This window comes from Otolemur garnettii, unplaced genomic scaffold (assembly GCF_000181295.1).
Source record: "Otolemur garnettii isolate 467f Iridium unplaced genomic scaffold, OtoGar3 scaffold00039, whole genome shotgun sequence".
NCBI lineage: Eukaryota > Metazoa > Chordata > Mammalia > Primates > Galagidae > Otolemur > Otolemur garnettii.
The window spans coordinates 10,697,792-10,711,525 of NW_003852434.1; the positions used below are offsets into that span (position 1 = coordinate 10,697,792).

At 41.5% G+C, this 13,734-nt stretch overlaps 1 protein-coding gene across 1 annotated transcript in view; it reads right to left on the reverse strand.

The window, feature by feature from the left end:
* The window catches only part of FRAS1 (Fraser extracellular matrix complex subunit 1), a 430,037-nt gene that overhangs the window by 267,805 nt on the left and 148,498 nt on the right, over positions 1-13,734 (reverse strand). The window contains exon 3 of the mRNA XM_012805310.2: positions 7,695-7,802. Within this exon, the coding sequence (XP_012660764.1) occupies positions 7,695-7,802 (108 nt within the window). The remainder of the gene's footprint in view (positions 1-7,694; positions 7,803-13,734) is intronic.

Here is a 13,734-nt window from a genome sequence, read left to right on the forward strand (position 1 = left end):
AAAAAGAATCACAGAATCATGAGTTGCCAGGGGTGACAACAACAGACAGGATAAAATGACTACACTGAGAAAAAAAGGGTTCTGTCTATGTCAAGATGAGCTTCTCTCAAAGATAAAAAGAGCTCTATTGTGAAAGTAATTTCCTTGAAAACACAAAGTGTACATCTTTGTACACGTAATGAAGTTGAGACTGTTTTAACTACAAATGCTCCATCTGAGTTTCACAGCAGATAAGCAGTTTCCCTCTGTTAGGGGAGCGGGAAGGGGCTGATCCCAGGACTTCCAGTCTCAGAGGGCCCGATGTCCCGTGGTTAACTCTCCCTGGGAAGCAGGGTAGCAGGGTACATGGTGGGGTCGGGGGGGGGGCGGTCGGGGGGATGTTGGAGGACAAAGTTCTGGGAAGAAGCAGCATTGTGTGGTGGTATCACACATACATATTGCGGTGAGCTGGGTAGGGTTCCTGTCTCCAATAAAAATCTATGTTGTTTTTCAACACTCCTGTAATTGCAGCTGTGTTTCTTGTTATTGCCAAGACACTGGCCCACCACCTGATACCCCAGGATTGATCGGGGAGGTGTCACATGTGAACTAGACATCCTTTGCCACTGTGAAAGAAGCTGTTTATCTAAGAGGTATGAAAAATAGGGAGCGAAGAGCTTAAGTTTGTCTTTGAAGCCAAGTGATCCCCCTGGTAGCGTTTGCTCATGTTATTCCTCTACTGTTAATATGATCCTCTCCAGTCCAGAGACACGGAGGAGCAGCCAAGGAGTGATCTTCACCGTAAGTGGCAGGAGAACCTGCATCAGCCTGGAAATCATGACTTGTCCACAGGATAAAAGTCTACAAAGAACTCAGGCAGCAGAATTAGAAAAATTATGTGTGTATATGCAAGTGTGCTAATGTCTCTTCTGTTAATTTTGGTTGCTTCAATTAAAAAAAAGTACCTGCAAGAGAAGTCTAATTTTATATAATTACATCCATAAGAATAGATGGGAAATGGGACTAAGATTCTACAACTATAAATCCACTAAATCCAGATAAATACATGAATAACAGTGACCACCAAATTCTTCTTATTTGCTTAATAAAGGGCAAAATTTATATAATAAGGGATTCTGTACAATTACACATACTATGCAATATTAATGACTTTACAGAAACATGTCCTCTGAACCCCAAGAGAAAACATGTGACTAATTTCCACTGAGATAATAATAGAAACCACTTTAGCTTAATCTCCACTAAGAATTTCAAATGAATAGAAAATAAGATAATTCAAGTGTTTATATTCTAACGTGCAAGCAGGGAGCAAGGGAGAAAGGCAGTTAGAATGGAAGACTTCAAGGGATATTTTATGCCTCCAAATTAGTTTCCTTTGTTTTATATAATAATTTTTACATTTAGCCCTGAAAGCTCATTTCTTTAATGTAATATTCTTTTTTTGTATGTGGCAGTTGGGGAAGAATAAATGGCCTTCAACTTGGATGTAGCTGTTGAACTTCTGGTGGGATGTAATAGCGGTAAGTTAAAGGAGAAGCAAAGAATGGTGTATGTGGGTGCTTGGAGAAAGAGAAGCAGAGAGTTCTTGTCCCCCGACCACCTGACCCCAAATGGCTCGGTGAGCTGTGGGCCACACAGAGCGCACGGCCCGACTGCTCCTCCAGGCTTTGCAACGGGCAGCACTGACAGTAGCTGTCCACGCAAGAGACACCAGTGAATGTCAGGGGAGCTGACCAAAATTAACTGCTTAGGACCTAGAAGAACCAACAATAATGAGGACGATAGTTTGATGATTATAGACAAGGCTTATCGACTGCTGACAATAGCCAGGTACTCTAAGCTTATTTTATAAATACATATAGATAGAGATAGAGACAGATATGGATATAGATATATAGATATAGAACATAGATAGATGTAGATAGATATAGGTATATGGATACATACACAGAGTAAATGTCACAACTTTATTTGGTAAATATTATTATTATCTGCATTGATGTTTGCAGCCAAATCCTCACCATGTAATACAGTGACACTGCCCTCTTTGCATATGAATTTTTCAAAAATCCTTGAAGAGATTGTCTCTGTTAAGACTGGGTTAAACATTCGAGAGTCTAAATGGCTTTGCCTTCTTTCTCTGTCTGTCTGTCTATCTCTCTCTCTTTGCCTAATCAGCCAGGTATTGTACGTGGATACAGGATGAGGGTATAGAATCTACTACAGATGCCTGCAGGATGAATGAATGATGGCTGGACAGGTATCAAAAATATCTATCAGAATTGCCATTGACGCTGGGTTATCTCCAGTCAATCCACGATCAAAACACAAATTGCTTTGAAAGGTAAAAAAAAGAAAAAAGATAGGAAACCAATTTGAACAATATTATTAAGAATAACCATAGCTTAGTTTAGGCTCTGATAGCAAGTCATTAGCTTGCGCCGCACACTAAGGGCACCACAGTGACACAGGGGAGCAGGAATTAGCCGGGCCAGAGGCCCCTGTGCGGCTGAGCCGCTCACTAGCTCGTGTCTGTCACCAAGTGAGTAAACTACTACAGTCTGTTTCTCTGTCTACAGAATAAGGAAGTCTGACTAAACGACTTCTAAAAGTCTACAGACTAAATGATTTGTAAAAGGGTGGCACCGTAGCTAAGTGGGTGAGGCTCTGGGTTTGAAGCTGGCCGGGGCCTGCTAAACAACGACAACTGCAACAACAAAAAATAGCCAGGCATTGCGGAGGGTGCCTGTCATTCCAGCTACTTGGGAGGCTGAGGCAAGAGAATCAATCGCTTAAGCACAAGAGTTTGAGGTTGCTGTGAGCTGTGATGCCATAGCACTCTACCCAGGGCGACAGCTTGAGACTTTGTCTGAATGAATAAAGGAATAAATAAATAAATAAATGACTTGTAGTCAACCTGCTAGTTCAACCGTCTTATGATGCTACCTTATTACTTAAAATAAAGAACCCCAGGGCTCTGTGGAAGACTTGCATGATCTTGGAAGGTTTCTTTGGTGGGATCATCTGGTCCGATCCTATCCTTTTACAGGGAAGAAAACACCTTCCGTAGGGGTCACGCTTTCTGATTACCTCTTTCTTCCTTACTGCCATGATTTACCCACCTGCTTGTCTCTCCCTCATAGTCACTCACCAAAGACTTGACACCTGGATCTCAGTTTTTTCCTACCCTCTATCTAACCATTATTCTGGACAAATTCAATCTCCATGAAAACGACCACTCCAGCATCCCATCTTTGTTACCCTTGACCACATCAATTCAAGCAATTCTCACCTTATGACACAGAGCCACGGCTAACCTTGACAACTGCCCACACTCCACACTGCCATAAACCAGAAATCCCGGGCAGACCTCCGTTTCCTCTTCAAGGCAGCCTCAATGCCCACCCACCACTTCCTGCACATCTAGTCTTTCTCTTCATCAAAAAAAAAAAAAAAAAAGTCCCAATCCTGGATCTGCCCCACAATTTGCCTTATCCTTTTTTATACTTGATGGGTAAACACTGTGAAAATCACTGCACCACACAGCCTGGTGCATGGCCTACAGGTGCATGGCCTGCTCTCTCAGAGGCCCTTAATCCCACCCACAACTGCTTTACCTTGACCACGGTCAGTCCTTCCCACCCCTCGCTGACAGCCCTGACATTCAGCACTCTCTCATAATTCCCCACTGAACCTCCAGGTCTCCGCAGAGTAAGCTGAGCAGGTATGAGCCACCTTAGGATCCTGTCCCTGTCTTAGCCCCAGTCTGATTTCATCCCATGCAGGCCTCTTTCTTCCCATTCCAGACAGTGACGCCATCCCTACCCCCAGCTTACCCCACACTCCTCTGTTCTTCTCCAGAATCATTCAAGTCTAACATCTCACACTTCTCTTTCTAGGCTGGGCCATGTCCTTTTCCTATCACGCTAATATCAGAATCTAAAAAACAAAACAAAACCTTCTCTCTTTCCTTTGTGCGTCCATTCCACAAATGCTGGCCGAGTGCCTGCTGGGGCCACACCGCACTGTGTGATGGGCTGCGGTGTGAAGATAAGGTCCTGCCTAGCAGCTGCTCATCTGAAGAAGCAGCAGACAGACGGTCGGGTCACGGATGCAGGAAGGGTGAGCACTGGCACCACATCCGCACCTGGGAGGCTTGGCAGCAGATGTAATGCTCCCTATTTAATGCCCCTTCCTCCTCTTCCTCTCTTGCTCTAGCTTTAGAAAGAGGAACTTTTACTTAGCTTTCCTTTCACAACCTTCCATCAACTCCTCACACCTCTGCTGTATGGTTTCCACCACCAACACCAGCCTCAGTGTGGCCCCCGGGGACCTGCATGTTGCCAAACCCAATAGAACATCTCCAATCACCAATACTCACTCCCTGAACTGTGATCAACACCATTAACATAAACTCCTTCTGGAAATTCTCCACTCTCCAGACCATAATACTGTTCCTGACTTCGACCCTGTCTCCTTAATCTCCTTACTTTCCCTCTCTATGTTCAACTCCCCTTAAAAGACTATGTTCTCCAAATTCCATCCTTGGTCTTGTACCCCTTTCTCACACAGTCTCTTTGGGCAAGTGCATTTACCCTACAAGTCTACACTGCTGTCTAGATGCTGGTGACAGCCACAGTGGATCTCCAGCCCCCGCTTTTCCTCTGGGCTTTAGACTCATATAACCATCTGCCTTTCTGGCATAGCCACCCACTTCTCCCCGGACATTTCAAACTCAATGGGCCCCATACTGAAATCATCATTCTGCTTAGACGGGCTGATTTTCCTCATTCTCCTGTATTCTCCACACTGGCTAGGAACTCAGCTAGGCATAAGCCATAAACATGGGAGTTGTTTCTTCTTTTCCTTTCCCTTACCTTCCTACTTTCATCCAGTTCTGCAGATTTATACCCTAAACATTTATTGAACCCTACACTGCCAGTGCTGCAACCCTGGTATTCACCTTCTCGCTGGACCATCCTCACAGCTGCTCAAGTGGTCTTCACATTGCCGATATTATGCATTATCTTGGAAAAACCAGCAAGACCTTTCTAAAAGAAAAGCTGACCTTTCCGCCCTGATGCCTGATATCTTTGTTACTATCCTACCATCTTAAAAATAAAATTCCAAGTTTACTGCGGCAAACAAGGCTCTGCATAAGCTTGAACTTGCCAACTCTCTGGCCTCATCTCTCTTTCATTCAGTCAGTAAAGAAATATTTATTGAGTCCTTCCCATGTGTCAGGTGCTAGTTTAGGTGCTGAGGATATACAGAGAATAAAAGAGACCGTAAACAAGAAGTAACAGTAAAATATATAGCGTGTCAGGTAGTAGTTAGTGCCAAAAAGAAAGACGTACAAAAGACGGATACAAAATATGTGAGGGGAGTGGAGATTTGCAATTTTAAACAAAATGGTATTCAGGCAAGACTTCACGGAAGTAAAGGATGGAGGCATATGTGTACATGTGCATATGCACACATGCGCACACATGCACACACATGCACGCACATACACACACGCATTTGTTTATGCACACCCGGGGCGCTTCTGTCATAGGGCATTTACACTTTGTTGTTCCTGCTGAAATTCTTTCTCAGATCTAGACAGACACATCCAGGGAACAGCAGGGAGGCTTGGTGTCTGAAGCAGAGTGAGCAAGGGAAAGAATAGTGGAAGATTAATTAGAGAGTGCAGAAGTCCCTTACAGGTGTTGTGGGGAGTTACCTTAAGTGAGAAGAAAAGCTATTGGAAGCCACTGGAGAGGCTTAAGGAGAAAAGCAATATGATCTGATTTCAATTTTACCAGGATCACACGGGCTGCTATGTCAAGACTACAGCGATAAAGGCAAGTACAGAAACAGTGAAACCAGTTACGAGGCTACTGTGAGAATCCAGGCAGACAGATAGATAATGGACGGCACCAGAGCGGGAGCAGAGGAGTCGCCTTTGGCCCTTACTGTGTCATGAGGGAAGAGCTGGGGGTTTGCTAACGCACTGGATGGAGGACATGGGAGAAAGTGAGGACTCAGAGATGCCTCTGAGTTTTATTGGCCAAAGCAACTGGGAGAGTGAAGTAGAGAAAAATTAGAAGAGCAAATTAAGAAGGTACAAAATCACATGCTGGGCACAGAACAAGGACCAGAAACTTTTTCTGTAAAGGGCCAGATAATAAACAGTTAGCCTTTGGGGGTTACACGCGGTCCTCATCACAATTAGATAATGCAAAAGCAGCCAAGGACGATACCTAAACAGATGAGCAAGGCTGCATTTCAATAAAACAGTATTTACGAATGCTGAGATAGGGTTTCGCATCATCTTCATATCACAAAATACCACTCTTGATTTTTTCAACCATTTAAAAATATAAAAACCATTCTTAGTTTATAGCCCATACGTAGGCCCTGATATAGCATGTTTAGTTTTTAGAAATATAATTTATGTCTCTTAACATTTCTTATGAAGTGAGGGAGGACATTGTTTTCAAGGCCTTTCTATCACCAGCTCAGACATGAGTTACTCAGCAAGCAAAACAGTGACTTTTTAGGAAGTGAGTATTTAGTCCATAAAAAAGAACACCTCACAGTATACAACAAAATAATATCAAGCTTACTAATATTTGATGTACTCCCAGCTTCTTAGGAATATATCCACGCAGAAATGGAGGGATCCCCTTAAAATCATAGCTTCATGCCTCTGTTAGGAAACTTATTGGCATGAGACGGCACAGAGGCTCAAGATTAATGGGGGGGGGGCATAAATCTAGAAAAATAAACTGTGCTTTTGAAATCACTGGAATGCTTTTTAAAGAAAATAATCAGTTTTCAAGGAGCTTGAAAAGTTCAAACTTAAAACTTTTTTTTTATAATAGATTCACTTTAAAAGAAAAGAATCAGCACCTAGAAAAAGTATTATTCTAACAGAACAGACATATAGTCAGAAAAAAACTGAAAATTTTTAACAAGGGAAGGAGGAACTGTCAGTCATAGACTTGGTCAAACAGGAAAGGATTTCTCCAGACAACACTAGTCTGTGTCTCCAGGGAGCCCCGTGGTAACACAATAATACAATCAGCGGCAGGTCCAAATGATCGTCCCAGAAAATTATTTCCAAGAAGCCAATTCTGGGGCAGCGCATATTGCTCAAAGGAGTAGGGTGCTGGCCCCATATGCTGGAGGTGGCGGGTTCATATCCAGCCCCAGCCAAAAACTGTAAAAAAAAAAATAAAAAGCAGCCAATTCTGACTTTCCATCCATTCAATGGTTCATCCTAATGGTGGTTAATATTAGTAGCTTTGACACCGATCTGAGTAGAGGTGAAATCTCTGGCAGCCGTTTATAAACTACACGATTACAGTTAAATTGCTCAAAATCTCCAAGCTCTACTTTCCTTATCTATAAGGGAAAAATAAAAACACTTGCCCATATAATATTAAATGGGATAACATTTGTGAAACCTTTAACTGGCTGCCTGGTCCAGAGTAAATGCTCAATAAATGGAAATTAGGATGTTATTACATATAATATCTAGAAGTTAGAATATTATTAGATATGATACATTAAAATTCTCTTCTGCATTTCATAAAGCTTCCAGTTAGAGGTTGGGATAAACGTCAAAAACAGAAGACTGAACAATGCAAAAACCCAACCCTTTATTGACTTTACAATACATTTAGGGCACAATTAGGACACCATACCTTCTCAAAGGCACACTGAGGGTTTCTGCAAACAGCAGGTTTGCAGATAACAATATCACCATGGCAACGGCAGTTCTGGCATGAATCTGGCTTCCAAATCGCAGCATCCTGCAAAGAAGCATAAACTCTGATTTAAAAACTGATCACTCAATGTATGACCATACAAAAGCAGTGCCATCAACAGCCCCACGTCCTGAACAATTAGATGACAAAAGAAAAGTCACAGGCACACCACACGCAGTTCTGGCTGGGCACTGATTAAACCCCAAGAGGCAATCTGAGCAGTATAATCCATTTCACAACAGTCAGCCCACGTAGCCAAAGACAAGGGCACACGGCAGAGAATTGTCAATATCCAGAGTAAAAACCATCGATTGGTCTAAAACCTCAGGAGGACAAGCTGTGCCCCGACTCTTTGCTATTAACTAGCAGAAACCATCAGAGCATGTTTAAAGGAAAATTACACTTTTGACTAGCACTCACCAGAATTTTGAAGGCAGTATTCGCCACTAGGTACTGTCAGCCCTTCAGACTTGTCCAACACACAAAGATCGGACAATTAAGCTCACAAATTCATCTCAGAAAAACAACCTCATGGTTAAATGTCACTATGGTCACCTTCAAAATACCCCCTTTGGGAAGCCATGCACCAATGCCAATGCCCAGTCCATCCTTGAAAGCAATTTTGGAACTCTTTCTGCAATCAGAGCCATCAAAGCACTTTTTCTAGGATGAGTTCACAAACTTAATTGTCAGATCTTTATAGGACAGCTCTATGGCCATTCCAGAAAAAAAAGAGTTTCAAAATTGCTAGGATCTAGGCACGGCGTTGGTGCATAGCTTCCCAAGGGGAGTACTGCAAAGGTGACTGTACTGATACTCAGCAATGAGATATGTAATACTTTTTCTAGGACAATTTCACGAACTTAATTGTTGACTCAGTACTCTAACACTCAACAGAAACAAGAAGAATTTGAATAAGTAGTTGGGTTTTTTAAGAGAGATCCACCAACTCATATGTACTGAGTGACTACTATTACGTGCCCCGCTGGGTACTAGGTGCACGGAGGCACAGACGAGGTGGCAGGACGGTGCTCACACTGTCATCTTCATCCCACTCATTTACACATTCCTGTTGGCCTTCCCACATCAGACCATAAGCCCCAACAGAACTGGGAACTAGCCTGGCCTAGCACACTGCAGATCCTTAAACAAACCAGAGTTAATAGGTCAGAAGCTGCTCAGTGAAGGCTTTTTTCCCTTCCTTTCTAAACTTTCTCATTCTTTTTCCCCTCAGTCAACAGTGTTACTAAAATACTTTAGGGGAGAGTCAAAGAAGTTTTTAACTTCGTGCTAGAATCATTAGAATATCAGAGTTCAAGTAGAGTTAGAATGAGCTAGAAAACTGATGAATGCTAGTAACAGGCATGCTCACACAAATTGGCAGAAACCAAATGTGATGGTTAACTTTACGTGCCACTCTGGCGAGGCTATGGTGCCTTCTTGTTTGGTAAAACACTTGATCTCAGTACGACTGTGAAGGTATTTTATTAGATGCAATTAACATGAACAATCAGTTGACTTTAAAGTAAAGGAGATTACTCTCTATAGATATGGGGAGGCCAAGTCCAATCAGCTAGCAGGCTTCATTGTAAAAACTGAGGTTTCCTGGATAAAAGGGAATTCAGCCTCAAGACTGAGATACAGAAATTCTACCCAAGTCTCCAGCCTGCTAACCTGCTGTTGGACCTGCCATTCCCAACAATCACATGAACTAATTCCTTAAAATAAATTTCATCTTAGAGAGATATCCAACGGGATATACATACTTGTGTCTATGTTCTATTTCTCCAGAGAACTGTGACTAATACAGCAACAGTGGTAGAGATTACACGGATATGTGCAACGTTCCCAAGCAAAAACTGAAGTCATCTTTTTAAGTCAAATTCATTACCTCTTAGGGTAATGCTAAATTCATTACCTCTTAGGGATATGCCTCAAACATAGGGACCTCTCTAAAGTCGCTTAGGAAATACAAAGTATATCTGAGGTCAGATTTCATTCCCAGTGTCTGATTCACAAAAATTCTGAATCAAAACAGATGACTACCAGAACCTGGCTTAGAATACCTCTGAATTTCTTTCTCTTTATTGCCACACAGCACATAGTTCAAAACTGGCAGCAGTGTGACAACTACAGTCTACTCTTAAGCCAAAAAACAAGAAGGTGTGGAAAAATACATCTCATTTCCAAGCACAATGTAATATGTGTTTTCTGCTGATTTCAAGAAAACAATCTCAGTTTGGGGCTATAGATTAAATAAAAATGACAACTTCACACAGCCAGCAGCCACCATTTATTGATCACTTCTCTTATGCTGACCACTCTTGGCCCAGAATTACTGATCGTAGGGACAGCTTTGGTACAGGAGAGTGGCTTCCCCACCTGTGCCATCATTCTAGAATGCTGGGGAACATATCTGTGAGTCAGTGCTATGCAAAGCACCTATATTGGTGACAACACCCTCAAATTGGTATTATCATCATTGTTCCAGTTTTGCAGATGAGGGGACAGGATGAGGTTGACTTGCCCAAGTTCACAAAGCTCTCTTGAGACTCAGGCTCCAGCCTGGGTTTAAATCCTGGTGACACCATTGATTAACTGTGAGCCTCTTACTTATGAAGGTGCCTGTGTCCCAGGTTTCCTATCTATAAAATGTTAGTAAAAGAATCTAAGTAGATGTTGTATTCAAAGATGCATGGGCCAGGTGTGGAGGTTCATGCCTATAATCCCAACACTTTGAGAGGCCAAGGCAGGAGGATCAGTTCAGCCCACGGTTTGATGCCAGCCTAGGAAACATAGCAAGACCTCATCTCTTAAAAATAAATCAGCCAGGTGTGGTGGTTCACACCTGTAGTCCCAGCTACTCAGGAGGCTGAGGCAGAAGGATCACTTGAGCCCAGAAGTTGGAGGGAGGCAGTGAACTATAATTGCACTACTGCACGCCAGCCTGGGTGACAGAATGAGACTCTGTTTCTTCAAAAAGAAAAAAAGATACATGAACACTGTCTGGCACTTACTAAAGGACCATAAAATGTGATTTATTTTTAATCCAAATTCTTTCTATTATGTTACAAGCATTCAGCAAATATCTCTTAAATATTCCCTTTTCTTGGAGTAAAAACTGTCCCATATGTAACTTGACTCTCCCATCTGATTAGGACCCTAGCATTTAAAGGATCAAAAACATTGCAGTAGAAGGGGAAAATGAGCTATAGGTTGAGTTTTAGGACTATCTGAGGAACAGAAAAGTTTCCATCTCATGAAGGAAGCTGGCCTAACCACAGTCCCTGCCAGGATTAGCTGTGACACCAGTTTGTGGGCACCCCCTGAGCCTGACTTGCTCCAAAGTGCCAGCCATCTTCATTCTCTCCAGATGCCACATTCCTACACCAGACTTAAGTTCTCTACTCCTCAATTATTTTCACAGTGACCCCCAAGCTCAAAAACAATCTGTTCTACCTTTTAGTAGTCTTCCATCACTGAATGTAGCTTACTGAACTCTAAACAGAATCTTCCAAGAACATGGAGTAAGTTTTTCACTTTCATGCACAAGGCCATAGTTTCTCTTTACATTAAAGTTTAAATCTATCTGGGCCTAAGAAGCCTTCCTGATTTTGTTTCCTTATGTGTTTTCTCATCAGACCATGACTCCTCAGGCAAGGAGATCTCATTTTATTCCTCTGTACCCCCTTCACTTAGCACAGTTCTTGAGTGTTAGCTGAATTAATGAATGAATACTTTCATAAGCACATACTCTCCCTCCATATGAACTGAGACGTTCCATTTACACTGGAGAGCTTGAGAAAATAATGTTTAAACAATATCACTACAGATGTTGAATGTTATTACTTCACTAGTGTCAGACTATGTTTAAAGAAAGCTTTTTTTTTTAATCTAGCCATTGGTCCTATAAAAAAAAGAAGTCTGTATATAATATCCCCATGAAAGTTAGTAATTTATGGTTAATTTTAAATAAAATGAGCCCTTCACCAAGGCCTGGATAGATGGCCATGTATTTTTGAGGTCTAAATCTTTATGAATAAATTTCTATGGGCTCACAAAGCTGCTTTATGAAAGTTGGGATACTAGCATTCCCCAAAAGCTAGAACTTTGGATAAAGCCTTAAAATCCAAAGAAATAACATTGTAAAGTAAACTTCACAGATTTTCCATGTTACTACTGCAATTCCGTCACTTGATAATCCTCTCTTCCAATCTAACACAAGCTGCAAAAGAACTATCCTTAAAATAGTTTTTTACTAGAACGAAGATAAAGGATTAGATTATGACAAACCTAATACCAATCAAAATACAATCTATTTCAGCAGCTTTTAATATTTTTAATAACATATGATTGAAATGTTCTTACAGATAATACAATGCTTCCATCCCTAAATACTTTAAAGTAATAGCAGGGTGCTTCAAGAAAACTGAATTTTACTTAGTAAAGTGTTTATTGCACACCAATTAGTGCTAAAAATAAACAACGAATATATCCCTAATCAGTACTCGAATTTCTGGGGGAAATTATTTATAGTATTCTAAAGGGTAGTATATCTGCCGTCAACATAAATTTTCTTTCATCTAAATGGTCGAATAATCCTACTTCAATTATTAATTAAATCATCTCATTTTAAATTCCCTTGGCTTCTCAGATGAAGAGTAAGAAAGAAGGAAAAGCGCTCCCCAAAGCTGTGTTTCCAAGTTACACGTTATAGAATATAATTTTTTTGTGATAAAAGTGTTATTTAGATATAAACATAGAAATGAAGTGTAATTACATAAACTAGCAAGAAGCATGGTCACTCCTGCATATGAGTGCTAGGTTTTTGGTTTTTCTATCCTTGCCTGTATTCTCTGTTTTTTCAGTAACAAAAATATATAACTTATTTGATCTTTTCAAGTTACTTATAAGGTAATAGAAAAAGAACATGCTGTGCTGTTTTTCTCTACCAAGCAGAGGGAGATAGACTCTAGACTTCAGAGTTGAAATGGGTTGGGGGAAGAGGAATCAAATATTATAAAACCACTTACCAAATACACAACAGTAGGTAATTGATCTAAATTTCCAGAGCTAGTCCCATACCTTTTTGTACTCAGTAAAATTTTCAAAAACTAACAATGTCCCCTATTTGTCCTTCAAAGCAATGAAACGGACACAATGTTCAACTGGGTTTCATGTCTTCATTTCTAGAGGTTCATTTTCCTGACAAGTCTGCTTTTCAAGAAAGATAATCCATAAAAAAGGGTTCTCTGACCCAGCTCCAGTTCAAGCACAGAAATAATGGTCCTTGTTTGTCAAGGAACCATAAAGAAACGAATCAATAACTTTCGTAAGGTTATTTTAGGAGAGCAATTCTTTCCCCAAGTGCCCTTCCTTGGACAGCTTAGATAAACAATACCTTTTTCATTTGTTCTCGTTTTAAAGTACATGGAAAGCTCCTCCTTCTCCAGCCCCAAATAAAAATCGGCTGAAGACACTCAGCTTGGTAAGAAAAGATATGAGACTTTGTATTTACACTCAATCCTCTCCTTTCAGGGGGAGCAAATACAAGCTACTGCCAACAAAAGAGAAAAGGGCGAACTGATTCCTGTTTGAGAACTATTTCAAAGGTTTGCTCCATGTACAGTAATGCCCCCATAAGGAGTTTCTTGTTTTACACATCAAAAACCTACGTGGCTTCCCCTTTCAGCACGCCTGCGAGATTAGCTGTGCCTGATCTCTTCCCCGGCTGTCCCAAAGTGATGCACCTGGAAAGAATACCAGCTTGGACACAGAAACCACAGCACGAGGCACAGATGGGAAGCTTCCTGCTCTGTGCGTATAACTGAGAATGCCTCTGTTCATCGGAGACCCTGATCAACGCGGGAAGTTGCACAGATGCCTCTGAGTAGTGAGGTGGGAAGGGTGGAGGCGGGGGTGTGGGGAGGTGGGGGGGCTGCCTGCAGGAGCCAGTCCTGTCTGCACTCAGGATCCT